The sequence below is a fragment of the Python bivittatus genome, unplaced genomic scaffold (genome assembly GCF_059951505.1).
Source record: "Python bivittatus isolate LINGU-HERP-01145 unplaced genomic scaffold, Pbiv_v1 ctg000610_np1212, whole genome shotgun sequence".
In the NCBI taxonomy this organism is placed as follows: Eukaryota; Metazoa; Chordata; class Lepidosauria; order Squamata; family Pythonidae; genus Python; species Python bivittatus.
The window spans coordinates 41,177,114-41,200,497 of NW_028277088.1; the positions used below are offsets into that span (position 1 = coordinate 41,177,114).

The 23,384-nt window shown below is 36.2% G+C and overlaps 1 protein-coding gene across 4 annotated transcripts; it reads right to left on the minus strand.

The window, feature by feature from the left end:
• Positions 1–4,255: 4,255 nt before the first annotated feature.
• Positions 4,256–23,279, minus strand: TCAIM (T cell activation inhibitor, mitochondrial). 4 transcript variants are annotated; one of them, XM_025171417.2, is made up of 11 exons: positions 23,080–23,279; positions 21,640–21,707; positions 18,819–18,922; positions 17,427–17,580; positions 16,107–16,359; positions 15,275–15,397; positions 12,846–12,943; positions 12,036–12,127; positions 10,571–10,803; positions 7,132–7,263; positions 4,256–6,460 (listed from the first exon to the last, which is right to left on the minus strand). In XM_025171417.2, exons 3-11 carry the CDS (start codon positions 18,861–18,863, stop codon positions 6,235–6,237), a joined length of 1,356 nt encoding a protein of 451 aa, XP_025027185.1. In that variant the 5' UTR covers positions 18,864–18,922; positions 21,640–21,707; positions 23,080–23,279; the 3' UTR covers positions 4,256–6,234. The 4 variants fall into 4 exon arrangements, with proteins under 4 accessions (XP_025027185.1, XP_088006998.1, XP_007421428.1 ...); XM_088150872.1 differs by having other exon boundaries at positions 23,037–23,279; XM_007421366.4 differs by having other exon boundaries at positions 18,799–18,922; positions 23,080–23,278.
• Between the last annotated feature and the right edge of the window lie 105 nt (positions 23,280–23,384).

A 23,384-nucleotide genomic window follows, 5' to 3' on the forward strand; every position in this document is an offset into this window, starting at 1 on the left:
ATAAAATGGAGTCAAGAGCACCAGGCGGGAAGATGGGTGGGGAGCAAACCAGGAATTGACAATGATCATAATCATTAGCTCCAAGCATAGGCCGTGGAGATGGATTCAGCTTCTACAAAGGGCTATTGCTGCTGCTGGAAGAGGCCCAGTTAAGGAAAACGGGGTTGGAGAGAAAAGCTGTGTTGGAATAGAGTTGAGGTCATGACATTTGACCTTTCCATTCCTTTCCCTCTTTGAAACCTGATTATCTCTATTTTTAGGCACATGGATGGGGGAGGAGCAAGGAAGCAAGGGCAGCTGACCCCAGTATGCTAGGCTCACTCAAATTTTCTAGCCCACTGTAACCCCATTGTTCGCGGAGCACTGTGATCCGGGCTCCTTGAAACAAGCTCCAGCTGCTGCAGAAAATGTAGCCTAAGTTTAGTGGCACAGGTTAGCTCCTTGGAGCCCGACTTTCTAATATCCTTTTGGGGTTCAAAATAAAGGAATAAATAAGTCTCGTCGGCATTTATTTGGTACTTGCAGTGTTATGATCCTAAACTTGCCCTTTCCAACAACCTTAGGGGATCGGCTCCTAAACTTCCTATAGAAAGCAAAGACATAAGAAAAGAAAGACAAATGGCCACATTAGGACAGGACCTTCACGAAATAGAGATCAAGAGGTCTCTGGCATGTGAAAACCTGAATGCTGTTTTTGGGTATACTTCCCAAGCAATAGATATGGAAGCTAGATGAACAAGGCATTGCTCTGAACCTTTAAAAATGTTTTGTTTTGATTGTGACAGAATCATAGAAGTTTGTTCTTTTCTCATGAAAAGTAGGAATAGCCATTCAGATGGCTCGTACTACACTTCAAGTAGTGGCTATATTTATTATACCTTACTCTTGGGAATGATCTATATGTCTCTCAGATCACAACAGGATAAGACTCCATCTTCAGAACATTCTCTGAGCCTATGATGTGGAACGGTGATTCCCCCACCCAAGCATTTCCTATCATGGTTCTTGCCATTGTCATGTGATAGTTGCTTGTGTCAATGTCTTTTACGTGGGGATGCAGGTCTATTATGACTTGTACATATTTCAATTTGAACATAAATGCTCATTCATTCATTTTTAAGTGCAGAGGCAACACTGCTATAAACTACCAGTAGTGCATCTGCTGCTATTATGTTACTCAGAAAGGACTTACGGTAGCATATGATGCAGATGGGCGGTATCTAAATTTGAAAAATAAATAAATAAATAAATAAATAAAATATGTCTGAATTACTGACTAACCTTATCCATTACTTGAACCTTCCAAAGAGGTAAAATTTAACTTCTACTATGGCTATATTGGCTGGAGAATTTTGAGAGTTGAAGTCAAGAAGGGCCTTGGTTGGAAAAAGGTGGATTAGGTATATCAAGATACTCAAGTACATGACCCAGTACTGTAAGGTTTTATTTCATGTAGGATATGTCTATAATGGCTATTAATCTGTCTCTCTCTCTCCGTCTATCTATATCTAATAATTTGTCAAATTTATATGGCCGCCCATCTACCTGAAGTGACTCTGGGTGGTGTAAAATAAAACCAAGAATTAAAAGAGTTTGTAAACCCCTTAAAACAATAAACATAGATAAAACAAGACCACGAGAGGGAAAATGTTTACATACAGAATAATCAGCATGCAGGCTCCCTATTGCCAGGGGATCCCCAGGCCTGCTGAATAAACCGTATTTTGACAGCTTTAAAATTATATATTAAAATTAATGTTTTGTTACCAATTGGAATTATTTCTACTACAGGTAGTCCTCGGGTTACAACCTGAACAATTCAGTGATTGTTCAAAGTTATGGCGCTGAACAAATGGTACTTAGGACCAGGCCGCAGAGTTCCAGCTGTTGCAGTATCCGTGTCACATGATCACAATCTGGGTGCTCAGCGCCTTGCTTGCAATTACATCAGAGAAAGCTGCTGATTGCAATTTCTGATGTTCCCTGCCAGCTTCCCACAAACAAAGTCAATGGGGAAGCCAGCAGGAAGTTGGAAGTCACAATCACGTTAAGTCCTCAACAACCTGTGTGGTCCTCGCTTAAGAACAGCAACTAGGGTTGCCAGAATTGCCACTGCTAAGCGATGCAGTTATGTGACATCACACTTCACAACTGCATTGTTTAGCAAGAGTTCCCAGTCGCAATTGCTGCTGTAACCCAAGGACTACCTGTATAGAATTTGGTAAAATTGTTTTTTTTTTAATTGATGTAACCAGGATGAAAGCTATTTGCAGTTTTTATACATATGAGAGAAAAAAACCCATTGTTTTTGTAATGTTTTAGTTTTCTATTTTTTTTCTTATACCAGGCAACCAGACAATAACATTTTTGCAGTAAAGCTTTGATTGGATTATTGGTTTTTTGTCCATAATATGCTTTTGAACTAGTCCAGTTTTTCCTTCCAGTGGGAGTTGTTAGACTAGAAAACAAAAGGATTCCAGATTTCATTGCATCAGCTTTTTAGTTATTTCTATTTCAGTCCATTTTCAAAGAGCTGCACAATTTTTTGTTTTCCTAGCTGCATGGGTTATTTTATTTTCATAGCTGCATACATATATTTATCAGAACATTAAACAATGGAGCTTCAGAAGCCCATATGACCTCTTATTTGTCCTATAATTGTAGCACTGTATTTGGTGCATGCGTTTCTGTGGATATACAGTGGTGCTTTTTCAAATCATGTTTTAGGTCATATTTATGCAGGAATATTGAAAATTCAAAAGGGTTCACAAACTTTTAAGTACCACTGTATAAATGCACTTGTGATCTTTAAATTTCCTTTTACTTGTTATAACCATATATGGGTGTATGGCATTTTATTGCATTATGAGCTCAAAGGACATTGCATTGTATTACAGTGTGATCAGTCCAACATTTCATGTTAAGAAATGGCATAGCAGTACTTTGCAAACACCACAGAAATGAATTAGTGTGCTGTAAAAGACTGATTTTGCATTGGGCAATTTAAAATTGATCCATAGCTATAGCTCCTAAAATGGTGCCTCTCCCTCCACCCCCCTATTAGAACATTAGCCATGCAGTAGATTCATTTCTTTTTGTTTTAAAGAAAGTTCTCAACACCTACATAAGCAATAAATTGAGAGTGCCTATATTCTCTATTTATAATTGAGACAGACTTAGTTTTGTTTTCCCTTGAGAGCATTACAATCCTCAGCTTTGTAATGAAAGCTAAATAACTATGTATCCAGAAACTATCACCCAGTAACCGTTTGCATTTTCTTTGCTGAGAATCACCAAACCAGCAATGCATCTGTTCATCACATCCTTGCTTTTGATCACGTACGGACTCTTCAGTCTAGTCTTGACATCATTAAAAGACTGTAAGGGACAATTGTTTTTCACTTAAACATAATGAATGGAGTGCTCCAATATAATGCAATCTACACACCCTAAAATATAGGTTTTGAACTCTTTAATTCTAACAATCTGCAGCTGTAAGCTAAAATCATTATATTATATACCGACGAGCATTAGAATAGTATGCACTTATCTTTTTTGCAATGTTTTAGCAGCCAGAACAAGAAGAATGCAACAATGAGAAAAACATTGTTAATACAAAATTAACTATAAACTTTCCCCCCAGAAAATGGCACTATCAGCAATTTTGTTCTCTATGAAAATTAGATGTTGATGTCAATATCTTAAGTTTTATCTTCAGAAGATGAGGCAGCAAAAAAACTTGACATGACAGTACAGAACAGAGGACTTGTCTCTACCTGTGAAACCTTCCCTGCAAGGACACTACTTCGCAGTGTTACCCCACCTGGGATTTTTTCCAGATTCTTTTGGAACGTTCGCCCTCTCCTGATAAGGCCAGGAATAACACAATGGAATCCTTAAACTCAAAAAACAGTCTTCAACTTTCTCAGCTTGTGAAGGTGAAGTCCACACTATTCTCCTCCTGTTCTAATAGACAGCAGCATGTTTTGTGAGATGTGTTGATAGATGAACTGTCATCATGAAATTATCATCTCCCATAATGCAGCCCAGAAACCATGTACTGTGGTTTTACAGTGCCTGACAAAACCCCTTCCCTCTCTCTGTAATTTTTATTGTTGCCAGCCTGGAACATGGCAAACAGAATAAAGTTACTCAGCCTCTGCTAGGAAACCAGCATGGTTGGCAGACTGCACCTTGAAGGACTTTTATAATTTACATTCACTAAAACTATTCAGCCATAAAGAAAGCAACATACTCATAATCTTAAGGTTCTTTATTTTTAGAAAACACAGATATCTCATTATGAGTCATTTAAACATACTGACACAGGTCAATAAAGACTCAGACTATTAACATTCAGCAGCAATAAAATATTTACCCCAAAGCTTAGGATTGGTTTTCTGAGAATCTGTAAGATCATCAGCTTTCACTTAGGCCAAAGGTGCTCCATCATTCGTAGGAACTAACATGTCTTTATTCAAAGGTTTCATCAAGATAGTGATACATTTGAAACAACTTGTAAAAGCAAATTTTTATAAAAGTTATTGAGAAGATTAAAATTAAAACAACCGTAACATTTTACTTCAATAATATTCAAAGCAGTGGGGCCTATTCAAATACCAATTGTAGGTAGACTTCTACCAAAGCTTCTGTTCTTTATGTAAGATACACATAAACCCAGATAAGAACAAATATGTCACAGTCCCTTAGCAAACAATTGCTTTTGGTTCTCTTCTCATGCTAGCAAAATCGCTTGGTAAGGTTGCTATGGATCTGATACATATGACTATCTAGGAATGAGCAATCTGTGGACTGCTAGGTAATGCCGATGATAATTCCTACTACCTTTGTACATCAGCTATGATGGCAGAGGTTGATGGCAGCTGGAATGCAAAAATCTGCAGGGCCATAGCTAGGTCACCTGTGAATTATTCATCTATTTCAGCCTTTCCCAACCTAGTTCAAAACTGACTGGCCTACAATTTCCATCAATCTCAGCCAGGATATTAATTGTGGCTCAACATGTCTAGAAGGTACTAGGTTGGGGAAGAGTGATCTATCTAAAGATAATAAAAACATGTGCTCAGCATGCTTTTTTTCACAGGTCTAATCCTTGTTATAAACACTGGAGACTTCTTCCTAAGGTGGTCCCTCTCACTAGCCTGCACAGCTAACAGGAAAAGACCCCAATCAGCACAAATGGCTTTCTCTTGACATAGTGGGCCCTAAAAATACTTTTTTCTTCAAGTTCCTTTTACACAGTATCCAATCATATATGCAGATGGATTCTGCAAGGACATAGTCTGCATTTTTGATGAAATAACATGTAAGTACATCCAGGGCTCCTTATCAGGCCTAATAAACCTGGGTCAGATGTGAAAAGTATATGACTGAATGGGAGCAAGGCTAATAGGCTGCCCAGTGGCTGCACTCTGTAAAGGCATGGGGCAAACTGAAATAAGAGTCCCATCCAGGAGTACCACTTATGTGCCTACAAAGAAGCACATCTTAATTAAAAAGAGAAATGCTTAAAAGCCATGTTCAGAAATAATTGATCATATATGGAAATACTTTTATTTACATGAAAAAATATAAAGTGCAAGATCTAATGGACAAAACATTTCGACAGACCTTTACAAAATCTTCTCAAGCAAGCTGTACAATAATTCTGCAAAATAAATATATCAATAATAACTGCCACTAGAATACATGGCTGCAGAAATATTTTTAAAGTCCAGCACTCTCCAAGAAGAATATTTGCACCACAGAATAATTTCAGTTACCATCTTCCATTCTGAGAATGCTTCTCCAAACACAATTTGTACATACTAAGATCCATATTTTCATGTATAACATGGGAATATGCATATGCATTTTAGTATGTAAGATTCACATTTGTGTGCTCCTTGGATTACATTCACATTTTGTGTACCTCATTCCCCACTATATATATTCATTACAGTCTTGCAACCCAGTCATATGCAACTTAATGTAGAGATTCAGCCTGTTTAAAAGATAGTCTTGCAAAAAAAAATAATTCACACAATACTTTGTAATTTTCTGAACAGCAGTGAAAACACAGGGAAATGCTTTCCCTTGCTTCCTAATACTGGCATAAAAATGTTCATTTTCATAATTTACTTTGGAAAATATTCAGTTTAGTAATTTACACTAATTAAATAATGTTTAATAATAATAATGTTCTCTTTTACACCAAATACAGTACTGTTACCCTCAATTTTTCCAGTTCCAAGGGATACAGAGGTCTCCATCTTGCAGAACAGAAAAGAAGTGGGAAATGCAGAGATGCATACCTTGCAGATACGGCAACGACTCTTCCAGTAGCCTGCTGCATGAATGGATCATCTGTGCGCTGGAAACACTGGGTTCTTTATATAGCCGTTGGAGACAAAATTTCTCTGTGGCAGCCTTGATCAGTTTCTCTTCTAGTAGTATGAACCTGAAATTGTAAACATCGCATGCACACCATAATATAACAAACACAAAAGAAGATGCCAAATCAGTTCTTGGGCTTAAAATGGAGTTTGCAGTTTTGGAATTTAAAAAAAAATCATATTAGGTTCCCCCTCCCCCAAACGGCAAATAATCTGTTTGATGGATTATTCTATGGAGGGTAGGTTTAAAGGAATATGAAAATATATAGTGGCTGAAGTACTTCTCATTCTCTCAAGTGTCTCCTGTTTCACATTTTTTTGGCCAATTCAAGCTCAATGTTCTAATTAATTTGAGATGAAGGTTTGCTTAACAATTGGCTAGCACTGATGTTAGATAACATACTCTCTCTCTAGTTTATTATTTCCTTAAAATCTGATTTGGTTAACACTGATGTTAGATAACATACTACTCCCCAGTTTATTATTTCCTTAACATCTGATTTGGATGTGCATATCTACATAATAAGCACATGCATTTGTTTATGCATATATGCATACTACCCTATAGGTTAAGAACCAAGAGCATAACAAACTTCTGGGTGCAAGGGAATCTTGTGGCCTGATATTCATTTTTATTTACACATGCTATGGAGTTTTGCCTTCTTCACTATAGTCACCTTGGAACCTCTCAAGTTGTCAAGCAGAGACTGGAATGTGTGTTTTGAGCAATACTCACTCTTCCTTTCTTTTCAGTTTTTCTCTTGCTTGTTGAGTTTTGGCGATGATAAACCACTGGAGGGCTACTGGATCACACACTATTGGGATGATGAAGTGGCCAAGTTCATGCAGACTTGGTGCATATCTGTCACTGCATGACGGACAGAACAAACAAGCTGATCTTGCTACTTGTATCAAAAATCATGTACTGAAATGCTCATATCAAAGAAGCTTAACTCAAAAAGAAAATAAGCTCTGGAAATTCTGGAAAATATGCAATGATTTAACATAATACTGCAAATATAATCTCCACCTAACCAAAAAGATTAAACAAGTTAGACCCCAAGATTTTACATTTAATGTTTTTAAAACTCCTTAATTACCTACTACATTAGCAGCTTTGATTTCATAGTTAGTAATCTTTTGTATTTGCCATTTAACCTTCCTGACTTCCAAGTCTGTTGTGCATACTAAAGTGGAAGATGGAGGTTCATCTCATATCATATGTATTTGAGAACAGGCAGAAAATTGTATGTTCCTATAGTTCTGTAACCCTAACAGAAAGAATTATCTTCTGTTTATTTCTGGAAGAAGAGAAAATAATGTTATTGATTTGAAAGCTAGGAGAATTTTGTGACTCATTTAAAGCTTAGCGCCCCCTAAGAAACTTTCCACATGTTCTCTGTAATTCATGGAGAATTCAGGGAAAGATTTTTGTGCTGCTAGTTACTCCAGACTACGGCATGTGGATTGAACAGTGTTGTATGAGAGGGAAGTAAGAAATTCTTTTTTTTTCTGAACAATTCATATTATTTTTTATTTGTAGCCTGTTCTTCCTTCATTTTAAGTGAATGCTTTTTTGTTGCTCTATCTTTTCAGGAAAGATTTTAAGCAGGAAAGACTTTAATTCAAATAACTGTTCAACACATAAAATGCCAGCATGTTTTGGAATGATCCTTTTTCAGAGGCTCTGCAACAGCAATCCATATAAAGAAATGTGTTACTTTATTTATTGGAGACTTTATTTAAATTCAGTCACAAATGCAGATTTATTGTGCAGTGACATTTCTTAAATACATTTACTTGTAGTCTGATAAGTAATCCAATCAAGACACAGAAAAGGACAGAAACATACGTATTTATTATTTAAAAAGCTTCAAGTTTCTAATATTCTGATAATGTGCCTAAAAACAAGTGAAGAATGGTCACAGATATCCCAACAAAAACAAGAGTTTTGCAATACCTTGAAAATTAACAAGAACTTCCTGAAGCCTAACATAACTATATCTCTGCCAATTTTCAACACATCCATGTCTTTCAAAACTTATCTTGTAATGCAGCTATGCCTTTAGTATTATATGTCTCCAAGTCTGTTTATAAAGTTAATTAACCTCTCTATTTGTCCTCAACTACAAAACTGCCTGCTAACATACAATTCATTTGTTCTGCAAAATATCCATTTCTCTTTGAAAATGGGAAAGCTTGCTTAAATTAATTTCTGTGGATCATATGGTAAATATTCTTTTTAGAAATTCTTGCTGCTTAAGTGTTTCCCAATAGATATCCATTTTGAAATATTTGATATACACAATTACAATCTCCTGAAGCAGGGAACCAACATAAAAATTGACTTGAAATAACATCATGTATATGCATTTGTAGGAAATGAAGCAATGGAAACAGATGTAGTGAACTGGGTAACAAAAACAATGTTCCAGATTAAGACTGACCTTAGTCATGAATTCAAAAGCTGCTTTAGGTAAAATGGGAACAACAACACATGAATGTAAAGTATTGAACAAAGTACTTAGCATAGCACTGTAGTATGTGCATGTACGCATGTATGTGTTTGTGTTTATGTGTGTGTATGTGAGAGACAGACAGAAAGAAAGAAAATAAGTTGGGAAAGAAATTTCCTTCTGATTATAGCCTACAGCATTTCATAAGACAACACTCCAGAAGATGGCACAGGAATACTTTCCAGTGGGGCTATGCTTTGAATTCTGGGGTGGATCAGGGTAAATTTGGCTAGGCTGTCATTTAAAGATGGTGAAGGATATGATACTAACCTACCTTGTTCTGATTCAAAACTCTCCATTAAGTTCTAGTCCTGATTTGATGTTCTGAAACTTCATTTTACTGCAAATAGCTGCACCAAACAAAAACTTTTGCTGCTTATGTAAAATGATATGATGAGAAGGGTAGGAAGAAGAACAATTGGTTCAGTGATTGAAAGACCTGTCTCCATTCAGAGGGACCCTTGTAATCAGACCACAATCTGTCATCCCAATCATAGCATGATGGATTGGGTGACAAGATCATGGGAGGCGGAGAAAGAGACTGCTCTGCCAGCTGGAGACACTGAGGAAGAATAGGACAAAGGCAGGTCTATTAATGATATTGGAAGTTTTGGAAAGCAAAACTTCAGAAGCAAGTAGTAAAGTTTGGATACAAAAACAAAAAACATAGCATGAGAAGTTGGGAATACCCACTTACTAACAATAAAAAAAAAGTAAGATAGTCTGTCTTGAAAAAACAAAGCTATGTTCTTACATAAAAACTTGAGATATTCTGATAATTTAAATAAAAAATATATTTTGGACACTGAGTGCAATTATATCATGGTGGTGCCTGAACTCTGTAGTACAAAGTATCTATGAGGCGAGGTCAGATTCAGACAAAGGGTTCTGATCAGCTAGGGAGACACTGGAGTTGCTATTGTCAGAAGGAATGGCAAGAAATTCAAAAAAGTGCTTTGGAGAGAAATGGCACCGAACTCCTCTTTTTTTCCTTGTGCAAATGACCAGTCCATTCCCACTTTACAGAACTGGAGCAGCAGGACTATAATGTATGCAGTCAAGAGACAGTTTGGTGTACTGTTAAAGTGGCCATATTAGAAGCTGAGAGACTGTACATTCTAATCCCACGTTAGACACGTAAGTCAGCCAGGTGACTTTGGGCCAGGTGCTCTCAGTCCTAGGAAGAAGGTATAGCAAAGTCATTTTCAAAAATGTTGCCAAGAAAACTGCAGGGACTTGTCACCAAGAGTCAGGGTATAACTACATCAATTAGAGGAGAGAAAAACAGATGACCAAGCATGATTTTCAAAAAATATTTTAGGGAGAACCTTTTGAATGAAACAGTTTAGTTTTTCTGAATTATGCTTCAGGACTGGAAATAAGTTAGAATGCACCACTGCTGGAGCAGCTCAGGAAGACTGGACCATTCTCAAAGCATGAGATCCAGCCCTAGAAATGAATTGGGTGGTCCCTGCACAGGCCTCCTTTCCAGCAACTATATTCAACAACAGGAGCTGAAATGTCCTTATGATCAAACACCTCCCTCCCCAAGATGTGCTCTGATCTTGGCCAAAGTATTTTAGAAAAACCAATTAACTAGAACACAACTACTATTAAAGATAAGCCTAGGAAACAATATCTACTTCTTTAGATACACACCTTTCTAGAATCATTTGCAATCCGCGCAGACTGTTAGGGTGAAATGGAAGTCTCGTATTACGCACTCGATCATAAAAGCTGTCAAGAATAGAGTAATACTCTTCAATTGTCAACATTGGCTGTAGCTCTTCAACATAAGTTATTTGTATGCCTCCCAAAAGATGGCTTATGCGCTCCTCTAGAAACAGCACTTTTTTTTGAAGTGTAGAGTAACTTGGCAACCTCTCAAAAATCTGCACAAAATGAAAGATTTTCTTAAAAGTTCATGACAGGATTAAACACTCCTCCAATTCTCCAAACTAACCAAAGTTTTAGAAAATACATCAGCATTAAACAAAGCTAATTTTTAAAATAAACACACCAGTTGTTTGTTACTATAATGAACGTTCCATGTTCAATTTGCCCCAAACTAAGTGCTGTACAATTTCCACTTCCATCCATTGGCAATTGGATGGAGAAAGCTGGTATAATTTTTCAAGAGAGACAGATATACATAGGAACATTAGTTTTACTATACACCATACTTGCTATTTTAGTGCTAATATAGTATTTGTGCCCAAAATAATAATGTGCAGAAACATGAGAAGTCATACTTGCAATTAGCTAAAGTGCTGGTGCAGATGTTAGCTCTCCTTTTAAGCAAGGGAAAAGTTCAGAAGCCAATCAGAGAATAATGCACCCCAACACTGCCCTCTTTACCAGGATTAAGAGACACATTGAAAATAAATTCAACCAGTTTCCATTTAGCAAAGAATTTTACATATTAAATGGTAAATACAAACACTGATTTATCAAACTATTATTAAAGTGGCATTGACATACCCCTCAGGGGAGGAAAGGACACACTAATTGTGTCTTCACTAGCCTATATTATAGAGATATTAGAACCCCTATGTTTAAAGCACCATATTCTTGATTTCTGTGTCTAGAATGAAGTATACTTTTAACATGTTATATTTTAAGATTTGAAATAAGTATTTTTAGATATTAAAGTAGAAGGCAGCCATTGTAATGCAGACACTGGATTAAGTTGATATTCCAGCAAAATTCCATTACTGAATTGCATTTAAGCAATCAGTGGGGTCCTGGAACAACTTTACTCTTGTGTGTAAGTTATATCAGTCATCCCTAAGTACCAATTTTTTTGCACTTATCTAAGTGGTCTGATTTGTTTTGCTTTCTATAAATAAACACATTTTCCAGACAGCATTCTGTGCAGGGAATGCCACTGTAATGAAACAGCTACGAAGCAGGAGCTGGTTGTTTAGGTTTGAGATTATGTTTTAGGTTACTGTGACTATTTTCAATTTGTGTGTTATTGTGGTGAATGAAAGCTATCTAGCGTGTATAATGAATTGGGGCATACAAACTCAGGTGATTGATTGATTGATTGACAGACAAACAGATAGATCCACCCACATGCTGAGTACTACAAGAAGAAGTTAACTTAGTTACCAGATCTTACCTTGATCCAGTGGTGATGAACATCCATTGTTCCTAGCATAACATAGCCTGTTGCACTCATTCCTGAACGGTCTGTAAATATCACCGTTTGTCCTGTTGGAAGGAGGAGAAATTTGTAATCACTATCATAGTTCATGGAGTGGGGGGTTTTGGATGGGAATGGTCATTTCACAGTAAAGGGAACTAGTCTGCGAGAGAATTAAACTTTCTTGAATACACAGAGAATTTTTTTTTTTTTTTGGCAAATGGGTCAAACATGCATAGCATGTACGAAAACATGGGGCTAGAGGAAGACAGAATAATATTTCAACCCCCCTTCTGTGGGGAGCAAGGGCAAAAAGATGTTTGTTACTCCTGGAGTTGTCATTGTTCCAAAGGTTATGGTACCAAATTAAATGATTTTTGCACTATATTGGTTAGCTAGAAGAAAACTGATTGGCTCATGATGTTCTCTGCCTGTTCTCAAAGTTTGAAAGTTAGCAGAAAACAGTCACACTGCTAAGGAATTGGAAATACGTACAAATGGTGTCATGTGAAAGTGTCTTAAGTTAGACAGATAGGTTAACACCAGATTAAGGAAAGGTAAATACTCTTAGTTATTGGAGATCAGGATAAGGTGCTGGGGAGAAGGCTGCTTATAGGCATATAGGAGCTGAGTTTCTTTAGGACAAATACAGCACCCTAATTCCTGCCTTGAAGGAAAGCAGGAGGCTTTACTAGGTCTGTGTTAATATGCTTTGTATTAGCTTAATGTGTTCTGAATTATTTTTGTTAAATTAAAACTAAAGAAAACTGCAATAGGAAAATATACCTTTAGCATTCTTAGGTGCTTCTGGGCTCTGGTGAGCTAACCGACTTAGGCTATGTAACTGACTACACCGGTGAGCAATACCCCAGCTCCTCTGCCATCTAAAAAAATAAAAATAATTTTTTTTTGGTTTATTTTAAAAATTGTGCAGCCATGCCTAAAATTGACAGTTGACTGAAAAACAGCACTTTAAAATGCGACTGCAAGGAAAGTAATCTGCAATTTCATACATGTCATGCAAGTTCTTTATCAAATCTATATATCGAAAGGAAAACATAAAATATGAGAAAAAATAATTCAAGTTAAGTAATTGTTTAGGAGGAGTTTTCTTCTATTTAAGTGGTAGCATTGGATTAGACTATAGATACAACATTGTGCATAGTTACTGTCTACTTATACTATCACAGATAGAAGATCTTTCATAGAGTGAAATCTTGTCACCTTCCAAGAGACAATAGTTGTTGGCCTTGTTGAAAATAGAATACTGAACGAGAAAGGCCTTTGGACTGATCTAGAACACTTATTTGTACTTGAAAAAATAAGCTAATAGACTGCAATGGTACTCACTACCTGAACAAAAACGTTAGGATTTGGCTAAAAACATTTTGCTATTAAAGACTGGAGGCCCTTCTTATGTGCATCCATTCAAGAAAATTTATCACACCTGGATGTTTACTTAGAGATGGTCATGGTGATAGGAAGAAATGGGGCAATCTGATTCCTGTCTAATATTGGAGATCTTGTCAGATATATAACAAGGGAAACACCCAAACCTGCTCTCGTAACCAAGCTAAAGCTGTCCTCAATGGAATAAATGGGAAATCCCATTTTATCTTCTAAAAATCCTCGATTATTTTGAGACATAGTGATTGTCCTTAGTTACCAAGTAAATTTAATGACTGAGCGGGATTTGAGCCTAAATTTCCACAGTTCAATAGTTTCATTTGTTAAAAAACAGTAATATAGGCTGCTTTTAAAAACCATATTTGGAAACCAATATCTGTAATCAATATAAGCATATCTTTTTTTTTCAGTCTTGGCTTCTGCTTGCTACTCCTGCATCTGCCCAGACAGTCAAATAAACACTTTTTTTAATGAGGAGGGAAGTAGAAGCTGAATGTAGAACAGATTTTCTACAGAAAATGACCTGTAGAAAAAGGAAGGGCTATAGGTTTGACATTAGATATAAAGTCTTAAAAAGTAACAGAGAGGATTCTGGGAAGAATTGGAAGAACTTTGATGGAGGAGGTGTAATGGCTGGCAGAACCTAAGAATAGATCTAGACAGCAGTGGCTGTTGAAGATATATTGTTTTAAGGAAGAGTAACGCTGACTGCTAAACCTAAATTGGTCTGGACAGTGTTATGCAGCTGAATGCTGTTTGTTTCGCAGGGAATTCCAGAGAAGATTGAAGAGAGTTGTTTGGTGAGATCCAGAAGAAGCCTCACTGAAGATCTGAAGATGAGGATACACCATGGGATTTTTATTACTGAATGCAGAGGATCCCTCAGGGATTGAGGATGGTAGAAGATAAATGTTCTGGCAGTCAGAGCCAACACTAGAAGACTCTGCAAGTCTGAGAAAGGAAAATGCTGCCTATATTCAGCCTTTATCCTTAAAGTAGAATGTGAGCACAGTAATCAGAAATAGTTCATTACAGCTTGAAAATGTACAGTTAGACCAGATTTAGGCTGCAATCTGTGGAGTACAAAAAATGTTCCATTTCAATGCTTTTTAACCTCAAGTCACTATATGGGCAGGAAAAGGAGGGGGAGCAGAGATGGCCTTGTGCTATCTAGCAGTAACTAATCCTTGCTAAGAAATGTGATGAAATCAAAAATAGTCTGCTTACCTTGATGTATTTTCTTAATAAATCCCAAAAAATCCAAAAGAGCTACTTTTGCATTGTGTCTTTCATCAAATCCTATGAACCCACAGGAAGACCTGGTCACAGGCTGATTACAAGTTAAAAAAAAAAAAAAAATACTACATTTTTGTAATAGCTTCCTTTAGAAACCACTGAACTAGTAGCTTGTAGACAAGAACTGTCTTGTCTTTTAATATTTTTATTAAAATGTTATACGTGATATAATTAATCTTTATATAATGCACATAAAATGAAATAAAAAAATAATTCTTAACATACTTGGAGGAGCATTATAAACATTACATAAAACGATTGCACCCACTACTTTATAGAGAAACTGAGCAAGCTACTATTTCTTGCAAAAGCACTTGCAATACAAATAGTGCATTTTTTGAAAGTAGAAATGATTTTTCCCATATTTTATATAATCAGCTTCAATAGAGCACATATTTTAGAATCATTTAAAATGTATGTGTTAGGACCTATTTATTTTTAGTTCTATTATCCTGTTCATCTTGAGACTTATACAAAAAGTTTGCTTTTCTCCAATAAAGTTAATGTATTACCTAATATCAGAGAGCTGCAACTGATGACATAGTTCACTTTTCAAACGGTCTAATTCTTTTCTTAGCGGTAAGCTGTCCTTCAGCTTCTTTATGGCACTTTTTTCATTATTATCTAACCAGGAACTGCAGGGGTAAGAAATGAGAAAGAAACAAATACAGATTACCACAGCATTTAAACACCTGCAGCACAATAACTGAGCAAGAAGTTAAAATTATTGTTGGAAGCCTTTTATTCTCATATAGGTTAAAAATCATGAGGGAACAGGAGAATATCTAATGGGTTTATTCAGACTACTAACAATATTTAGCTAGTATAAAATTGAAACCCAGCATAAAATTGCCTTTATATAATACTGAACTGTGAATAGTTTTTTGGTCAGACAAGTCAGCCACACCTTTTCCCAAGATCCTCTATTCCCTTCTAGCTGTAAACATACATTTTAGATTTTAATGCTATCTACATTTATTACATACAAAGGGATTATATTTCTTTACAGTTGCAGAGTTATCCCATACAGACCATACTCTATTCATGAGAAGATGTTAAATGAAAACACATTCCTGTTTAATGAATATATATTTTTAAAAAATTAAAGTGTAAAAAACAAACATGTTCACTATTCACAGTGAAAATCAGAGGATATACAAATATTTGACTGGGGTAAAGGACATATTTTCTATGTAGAAATCCTGTAGTTTGCAGATATCAAGTTTAAAATCTAAAAGTGCATGGTAAAAGAAAGATAATGGGCTCATTGGCTGGGAAAGATCTCTGCCTCAAACTTAGAACAGTTTGTAATGGCATCAACTGAGCCTGTTTTTGTATCACTACCTCAGAGTGGTTTCCATCCTCTGAGCCTGCTCCAGTTCTTCCTCAGGATCCTTGAATCCAGTAAAAGAGTAGTATGTCTTGTCCCATTTGATAGGCCTGTGAAACATTCTTTTTGTTTCCTGAGTAGACTGAGCATCTGCGCTGCCATTCAAGTTTTGGACGTGATCCGTAGATAAACTGCAGGAGTTCAGGATATCTAACACCGTGCTCAACAAGTCTCTGGTGCGCAAAGTAAAACTGACTGCTCGAAATCCTATGAAATGCAACCCACAAAACAAGGTTGTATTTAAATGAACGCATTTATATTGTCTCTACACTTGCCTTAAAGACAATGCAAATCAGAGCTGAAGTTTAATCTTCTATCAACGTTATTCAATCATAATGCTAAGCCTGCTATTGCTATAAATGATTTGATTTCTACTGAGAGTGCTTCTGAATTCAGCAGAACTTGTACCAAGATTGATAGAAATAGATTTTACTGTGAAGAGCTTTACTAACCCTATTTCTAATGTTCACTATGTTTGGTCAGATCTTTGATCTGCAAGAGCTTGATAAAAATATATAAATGGATATTATTTTTATGTACAGCACCACTGAAGATGTGGGCAACATATAAACCTTCTAAATAAATAAAGTTGCTATGTCTGCATCTAAATATATTTGCACAGACATTTCAGCATAATTATCCCTTTTATGCATAATTTATCCATTACTGCATTTTACAACCTGCTCTACAACCTGCTGTGATTCTGCAGTCAGTTAAGTAGTATACACATGGAATAAAAACATACAAACAAACTAGACATTAATCATTTACAGCAATCTCTCCAACCTGGTGCATTCCAGATATCTTGAGCTGAACCTCCTATAATTCTTAGACAGCATGAAGGACACCAGATTGGGGAAGAACATCTTAATTTTTTTCTTAGATGATTCTTAATTATGCAACTATTTCCACAATAATATTCTTAGGGAAAATATAAATAAAGGGAAAAAGCTAAGCCCCAATCTATCATTTTTGGAAGTGAGAGGCTGCATGAATATTCAAACATACAACTTTTAGTTTCAAACAAATCCCCTACTGCCTATATTAAGCAAGATATTATGCAGTTTTATGTACTGCATTTATATTGTGACAAAAAGGAATAGTAAAATTACTAAGGATATACAAGGAAGTTTGGGATTATTTTGACTTGAATGCCTTTAAAGAGGTATATTGAACATGTCCTATTACCTAACGTTAACATTTTGCAAACACAAGACGAGTGTCAATTATCCAAAACCTGTCAATTGTTTAGTAGAATTCCAAATGTTAAATACCTGCAGCACCAAATGGCTCTTGGACACTGGAAGGGCTTTGTTCTCTCTCTCGTACATAAAAAGTGAGCTGAGTTGGTTTAAATGATCTGAAACCAGGTTTCTGGAGATTCTCCAAATAACCATTTAATCTTTTCAGAGAATTTTCATTGATTTCCTGAAAATAACAAAAACTACTCAAATGTGGAGGCTGGTTACATTAAAGCAGATATGTTCCAAGAAACAGACTACCATTTTGCTTCACTATATATTTCCAGATGATCAAATATTTTACTTTAACTGGATTTTCTCAATTACACTGAGAAGACACATGGTGCATTGATTAGAATATTGCAGAATTTCTATTACGATAAAAAGTGACACATTTTTCATACAATTGTTTCAAGGGTAAATGAAGAAAATTCATGTGTGCTATTTTCTTTGCCACAGAATCTCACCAGTCATTCAATTAACGAAATGTTGCTCAAGTATTTTTTTTTAATTTTTATTTTACTAGGATTATATGCTACCCCAATCTGTGAGCAGTTTGCATATCTAAATAAGTAAACAGAATTCAAACAATATAAAACAAACAAAAACCAATAATATATCCACATCATATGCCTGGACAATACCAATCAAATAAATAAGTTATCCAATTTGCCAAAGAAAACAATTGACATAATTTCTATCCTCCAGGCCTGCCAAAAGAGCCAAGTTTTAATGGCTTTTCTAAATCTAAGAAGGTTAGGGTCAGCCAAATTGCAGGGTGAACGTTGTTCTATAGAACGCTCCAGCTAACTGTATAAGCTTTAATTTCTTTATTATAAGTAAGCCGATAGATTATTTTTCTCATATCTAAGCTCTTTTTGTCTGTGTGCCTGAGTCACTCTTGACTCCTGGAGACTGCTTGGACAAATCCCTGCAGTTTTCTTGGCAATGTTTTCAGTGCCACTGCCTTCTTCCTAGGGCTGAGAGAGTGACTGGCTCAAAGTCACCCAGCTGGCTTCGTGCCTAAGGTAGGATTAGAAATCATGGTCTCCCAGTTTCTCCTGGTTTTTTAGCCTGATGCTTTCACCATTACACCATCATCCAGATCTGTAAATACATCTATATGTCCCAAAGGCACGGTCATAACAGAATCATCTTTTATCTCTTACAAAGGATGTGTCTTTAGACAGATAGGCTAAGTTTAATGATAAACAATTTGTGTGCGGAAAGTCCTACATTACAATACCCATGTCAGATTCATCAGTATAAAGCAATTAGTTAAATCTAAACAGACCTCAGTTAACCTTTAAATATTAAACAGTGCAGTCTTAGGTATGTTCAAAATTCAGATTTCAAAAAATACATAGAATTGTATCTCAAAAGACAGAAGAAAAGGGTTTTTTACCCTTTCTTTGGGATGCTGACCGAAAAAATCTGGATGTACTGCAAAATAGAATGGCCGCAGAGCATTTACAGCGTCAGCCCCAGATAATGCTCTTGCCTGCAATTGTAGTTTCTTGAAAAACAACCTTAAAAAACACAAAGAAGCATTATTAAGCAACCAAACAAAATACAAAGTTTTGCTCAGGTAAATGACATCATACAATAAGGATGGGAAAGGCAGTAAAATTAGGTTTGGGTCTGGATTACAGATCCTTATAAAGAAATTTCCTATGATTATTGTAAACAGTATTATTAAGTACAGAATTACATAGCCACAAATTTGTAGCTCATACAGCTCTCCCATTTCTGTAATCTAGAGATGCTATAGGCAGAAAAAAATACCTCCACCCACCACCATCAGCATTCCATTAGTCTCCCTGGGGGTTGGGGTGGTGGGTAGCCTAGCTTCAAAATTTCCAGACATTTTACATAATGTCACAGATTCCATTTACAGAAAAGAGAAAGTATGTAGAAGATCCAGGAAGGAGCTTTTTAGGATTCCTTCTTTTTCTGCGTTCAGATATGAATTAAAAGCATTTTTATCCCGTAGGGCAGGAATAGGCAACCTACTAGCCTGAGGACACCTGAAATCTCCAACCCTGCTTTTTCATGGTTCCAGAACTCTGTATGACTGCCATTATTGAAAAGTAACAGTAGAGTTTCCTGCCAGAAATTGCAGTATAAGCCCTAAAACAAACATAACCCCCCAAAATATCTCAAAACTTCTTCCTCCAATCCAGGATGAAATGGATGATCCTAGCTACCTCCGTGTTTGAGACATGGATTCATCTCTTTTACATCATAATTTTGTCTGGCCCAGCTCTCATCCACCAAATGTTGCCTTCTTCTACTGTCATGTCTCTGACAATTTATACTGATTCTTACAGTTCTATTTGCTGCACTGTAACACAGGTTTTTGTAATTTTAAACTTTATTTACTTTTTTTATATTACTTCAAGTGGATGTTATTCTGAAAGACGGAATAGAAGGCATTACAGTAAATTAAAAAAAAATCTAAGAATTAAAGGCCTAAACTGGATTAAGCTAACCATTCTAATAAGATGACCAATTAATTTTAAGAAAGTACATAATATTTAACTATATATGAACGTATGTGTGTTCACAAGGAAAATAAGACCTTCTGAATTTGGCCTTGTTGCAGGTAAGTGAACACAGGTAAGTGCATAGATTTTAGATCCCCAATGTGATAACTCTGACATTGCACCATCTCTACTTTTTAAAAAACACAATTTTCAATGGAACATAATTCTAAAAGGAAAGAGGCACCTGTCAAAGCAAAACACCACCCTCCAAAAGCCTCTTTATTTCCATGAATTCCTTTTTATTGCCTGCAAGTCTCCTACAATGTATGCTTTTTTAGGAATAAAAATCCTAAGTGTCTGTAATCCAATCATTTGATTGTAAATGTTCTTGTGAGCCCAGAAAAAAACAGAAACAAAACAAAGATAAGCTAGGTGTTTATAGTGGGAAGGACTAGAGAGGGTTAAGAGAAGCAATCTCGCCAGTTTTGTATTTTTGATGTATTGGTATTTTGTGACTGGCACTGTCCAATTTGTGAACAATGGATGCCCCCCCCAAAGTCTTACTGACTTGAAAAAAATAAGAAACCTCTTGTGTAGCTGTAAGTGAATATTCTTGAACTGATTATGGGCTTGAGGTGCTCCCAACTCAAAAGAATATTTCAATTATTTTAAATAAATGTAACAAAATCACATAGAAATTATGTTCAAGAACGCTTAAATACAGTATTCCTGTTCAATAATACTAAGATGCCTGTCTGGATAATCTTTCTGTTATGACTGGCTGCAGTGTTCCAATTATGTTTGAAAATTAAAAATTTAACTATCAAGAAAATCATGTAAAGTATGTCAAATGCACTTCTAAATCTCATTTCTAATTTTAAAAATAAAAGCATTAACTTAGAAGATGCTATCTTCCCCACAGGTAGGTTTTCTTAAAATGAAAACATCATCCTATGCCTGTGTACTTGGAAGGAAGTCACAATGACTTCTATAGCTCTTATTCCTAAATAAATGTAAGTGAACTGCAATCCTGGAGGCCTGAAATATTTTATGAAACAGAGCAAATGGATTAAGTGGCAGGAATAATTGTTATTCATCAAGTGAAAGGGCTGTTAAGATTCTCCTAAGCACACATTTTTATAATAATAAAAAAGGAATTATTGTTGAAAAATAGGACCTTGCAACTGAAACATACAAGATTTGAAAAGAGAATGACAAGTAACAATTCTTCATCAATGCTCTCAGAATTAAAAAGTTTAGTATATCTAGACAAGAATACAATAGAGAGCAAGATTGATGCTATTCTGTTAATGTGACATCAGGATCAGGCATTTTTTTTTAAATTAAGTAGGCTATACTGCACCATATATATGACTTTAAAAATTAGATCAACAATAGCAAGTTGGTGAGCAGCTGTCCTTTTTCCACTCTATAACAACTTAATACAGTTCTATTTTATATGAGAAAAGTACTTTGTGTGTAGGTGTTGCAATCATTTGGTACAATAATACTGACATGCAAGTTTCAATATTCCTTGGTGACTTACATAAACATGCACAGCAGAAAAAGCAAGCAAAATAAATATTTCCTGTGAAAATCTATCTGCCTAAGATTAAAAAAGCATTTCTGATTTATACGTTAAATTATTGAACAGAACAGAATCAAGTTAAGAACTCTAGGAACTCAATTTACTTTTTACTCAAAAGGAATATAACAATCTAAAAATGGTATGTTAAAAATTGTACAAAGAACCACCTCACCTTTTTACTGTTAACCAATGGTAAAACATCTCAGTGCTTAATTTGGATTCCAAACTGGGCCTAAATTTCTATAAGCAAAGAAAAAAATTCATTAATGCATATTGCATATTTTCTAATGTTGCTTATATTTCAAGTTACAGAACTTAACTGAAAAATTAATATTTGGTATTACATGAAATTATTATTTTAAGTAGTGGGAATTACTTAAATAGTATTACTTATTATTTTCTGCTTAATATTATTGTGAAACAAAAGCTTGATAACTGCAAATTGATGAAAAGAAGATGTGTCCTCAAAACAATAAATCCCAATCATGCTTATACAAAGATATTACAGCTGCTTCCCTTGGCATGCAACACAAGGTTAAGTTGAAATTTACTGTAAGTTCTTGCAGTCAATTTCATTCTGAACAAAAACTTTATGGAGGAACAAAAAGAAGAAATTGTACTGAATCACAGAAGTATTGCTGATGGAATCATATGTTGCCTTCTCCATTATTTAAATTTTCATTTACTTAAAAAAATGTAAGGCTATTTCAAATTGAGCTGTGAACTTATCAACATGTCCATGTAATTTTCTGTCAACAATACACAAGTCCTTTGCTTGTTCCAATAGAAGAGAATATATGTAGCTCAGGGTTGAACTGTAGACACCTTGGTGTTCTCTGAACTTGGTAATTTGCTTGCAGATGTTTCATTACCCGACTAGGTAACATCATCAGTGCTAGTGAGTCTTTGCTAGTGCCTTCTTCCAGTATGTTTGATTTTCCAGTCTAACCTACAGTACTGGGATTTTCTGGAAGCTCCTATGCAAGGACTAATCAGATCTGACCTTGTTTAATTTTTCAAGATCAGCAAAGGCTAGCTAGGTGCTGCTATTTTATTTATACATTATGTTTATATGCTATCATAGTCACCAAAAATTCCTGACTGTTAACATTGTAAAACTTTTTAAAAAGCTTATATAATAAGATAATTGGTTTCACGTACTCTAAGAGTCTAAGAGACAAAAATATACTTTGATATATAGCAGAAAATGGTATATTATATATACGCGTTAAGCAGCGTGCCACCTCAAGAGCCCTTTATTTCTTAGCCTCTCTGGGAGTGCCTGCATTGGAATTTACCAGCACACGCAAGGCCAACTTGGATTCCATAGCCATTCAGAGGCCTATGTGAAGGGCATTAGCGGAGAAAGTCGTACAAACAGACAAACTTATGCTTCTAAAATGCCTAAAAGGTTTTCAAATCTGAAATTATAAAGGTATTAAAGTAGTCAAAGCAAAAGCGTCTCCTCCAATCCGGTCAGACTAAGACCCAAACAAGAGCCCCCATTCTCTTTCCTTCAATCCTGGCTTCCCACACACCTCAGCCCTCCCCTCCCTCCCTCGTTCTTACGAGCCAGTCGTTAGGCGCTTGGGGCACGACACCAACAGCTCACCGTCACAGCAATCGCTGCGCCCGTTGCCGCCGCCCTGCCTCAGCTGCTTCTTGAGGGGACCAAGCCCCCATCGCCTCACGCGGAAAACCCCCGAGGCGCAGGCGGCGCGACTCAATCCGTCCACGAGCGACCCCCTGGCGCATGAAGAACATCTGAAGTGTAGGAGGCCGTCCGCGCGCGAAGCCGACGTCAACCGCCCTCTCGATGTCGTCACCATCACCGCCGCTGCCCCCCCCCCCGCGTTCTGACAGGCAGAACGGCACCGCCCAGTTCTGCGCTTTTAACCCGCTGTCGCAGCAGCAAGA